This window comes from Crocuta crocuta, unplaced genomic scaffold, assembly GCF_008692635.1.
Source record: "Crocuta crocuta isolate KB4526 unplaced genomic scaffold, BGI_CrCroc_1.0 C28389061, whole genome shotgun sequence".
Classification (NCBI taxonomy): domain Eukaryota; kingdom Metazoa; phylum Chordata; class Mammalia; order Carnivora; family Hyaenidae; genus Crocuta; species Crocuta crocuta.
Window position 1 is genome coordinate 1 of NW_027549456.1, and position 1,068 is coordinate 1,068.

Consider the following 1,068-nt stretch of genomic DNA (forward strand, 5'->3'; position numbering starts at 1 on the left):
TCTCCTGTATGAATTCTCTGATGGACAGTCAGGGAAGAGCCACGGCTAAAAGCCTTCCCACACACATTACATCTGCAAGGTCTCTCTCCAGTATGAATTCTCTTATGCTGAATAAGTCCTGTGTGATCAGTGAAAGCCTTCCCACAATAAATACAATCAAATGGTTTCTCTCCAGTGTGATAATACCTCCGATGACGTATCAGACAAACATTCTGCCTGAAAGCTTTCCCACAGTCAATACATTCGTACGGTCTATTTCCAGTGTGAATCCTTCGATGATGAGCTAGGGATGAACAATCACTAAAGGTCTTCCCACATTCAACACATTCATAGGGTCTCTCTCCAGTATGAACTCTCCGGTGTCGAAAGAGATGTGCAAGCCGGCTGAAGGCTTTATTGCACTGCTTACACTGGTAAGGCTTCTCTCCAGTATGAACTCTCCGGTGTTGAATAAGACAAGCATTCTGGCTGAAGGCTTTCCCACATTCCGTACATTCAAAGGGTTTTTCTCCCGTGTGTATCCTCTGGTGTTTAGCAAGCTGGGCACTCTGGCTGAAGGCTTTCCCACAGTCAATACATTCATAGGGTTTCTCTCCGGTGTGAATTCTCTGATGAAGGGTAAGGGCTGAGATTTTGCTGAAAGTTTTCTCACAGTCATTACATTTCAAAAGTTTCTTTTCTCCATAGGCTTGCTTATGTTTTCTGACAAATGAATGGGTTTTTAAACTTTTCTTATCTGTGTCAAAATTATGTATTCTCTCTTCTATGGGAAATACCTGCTCTAGACAAGATAATCTATTCAGATGGAAAAGTGTTCCAGATTTGTTAATGTCGACTCTTTCCTCAATAAGGGTACCGATATGAGTGACTGTCTCTTGACTAACATGTGTCTTCTGACTTACCAGCTCCTTCTTAAACAGGTTTTCACAGTCAAGTTTTCCCCTGCTGTGGAACAGGTAAGGTCACAGCTTGGAAGTCTTTCCACTATCACTGCCTGAGATAACTTCTCTTCATAAATATCCTGGTTTGGAGATAATTCCTTGGTCATCCCAACATACTCCAAATCTG

The 1,068-nt window shown here is 42.2% G+C and overlaps 1 protein-coding gene across 1 annotated transcript; it reads right to left on the minus strand.

Moving 5' to 3' along the window:
• Positions 1-5: 5 nt before the first annotated feature.
• LOC144219051 (uncharacterized) lies at positions 6-1,063 on the minus strand (the record flags this gene model as incomplete). Its single annotated transcript, XM_077749035.1, is given in 2 exon segments — positions 6-934; positions 937-1,063. Coding segments are annotated over 2 exon segments (1,056 nt in total), but the record flags the coding sequence as incomplete, so codon positions are not given.
• Between the last annotated feature and the right edge of the window lie 5 nt (positions 1,064-1,068).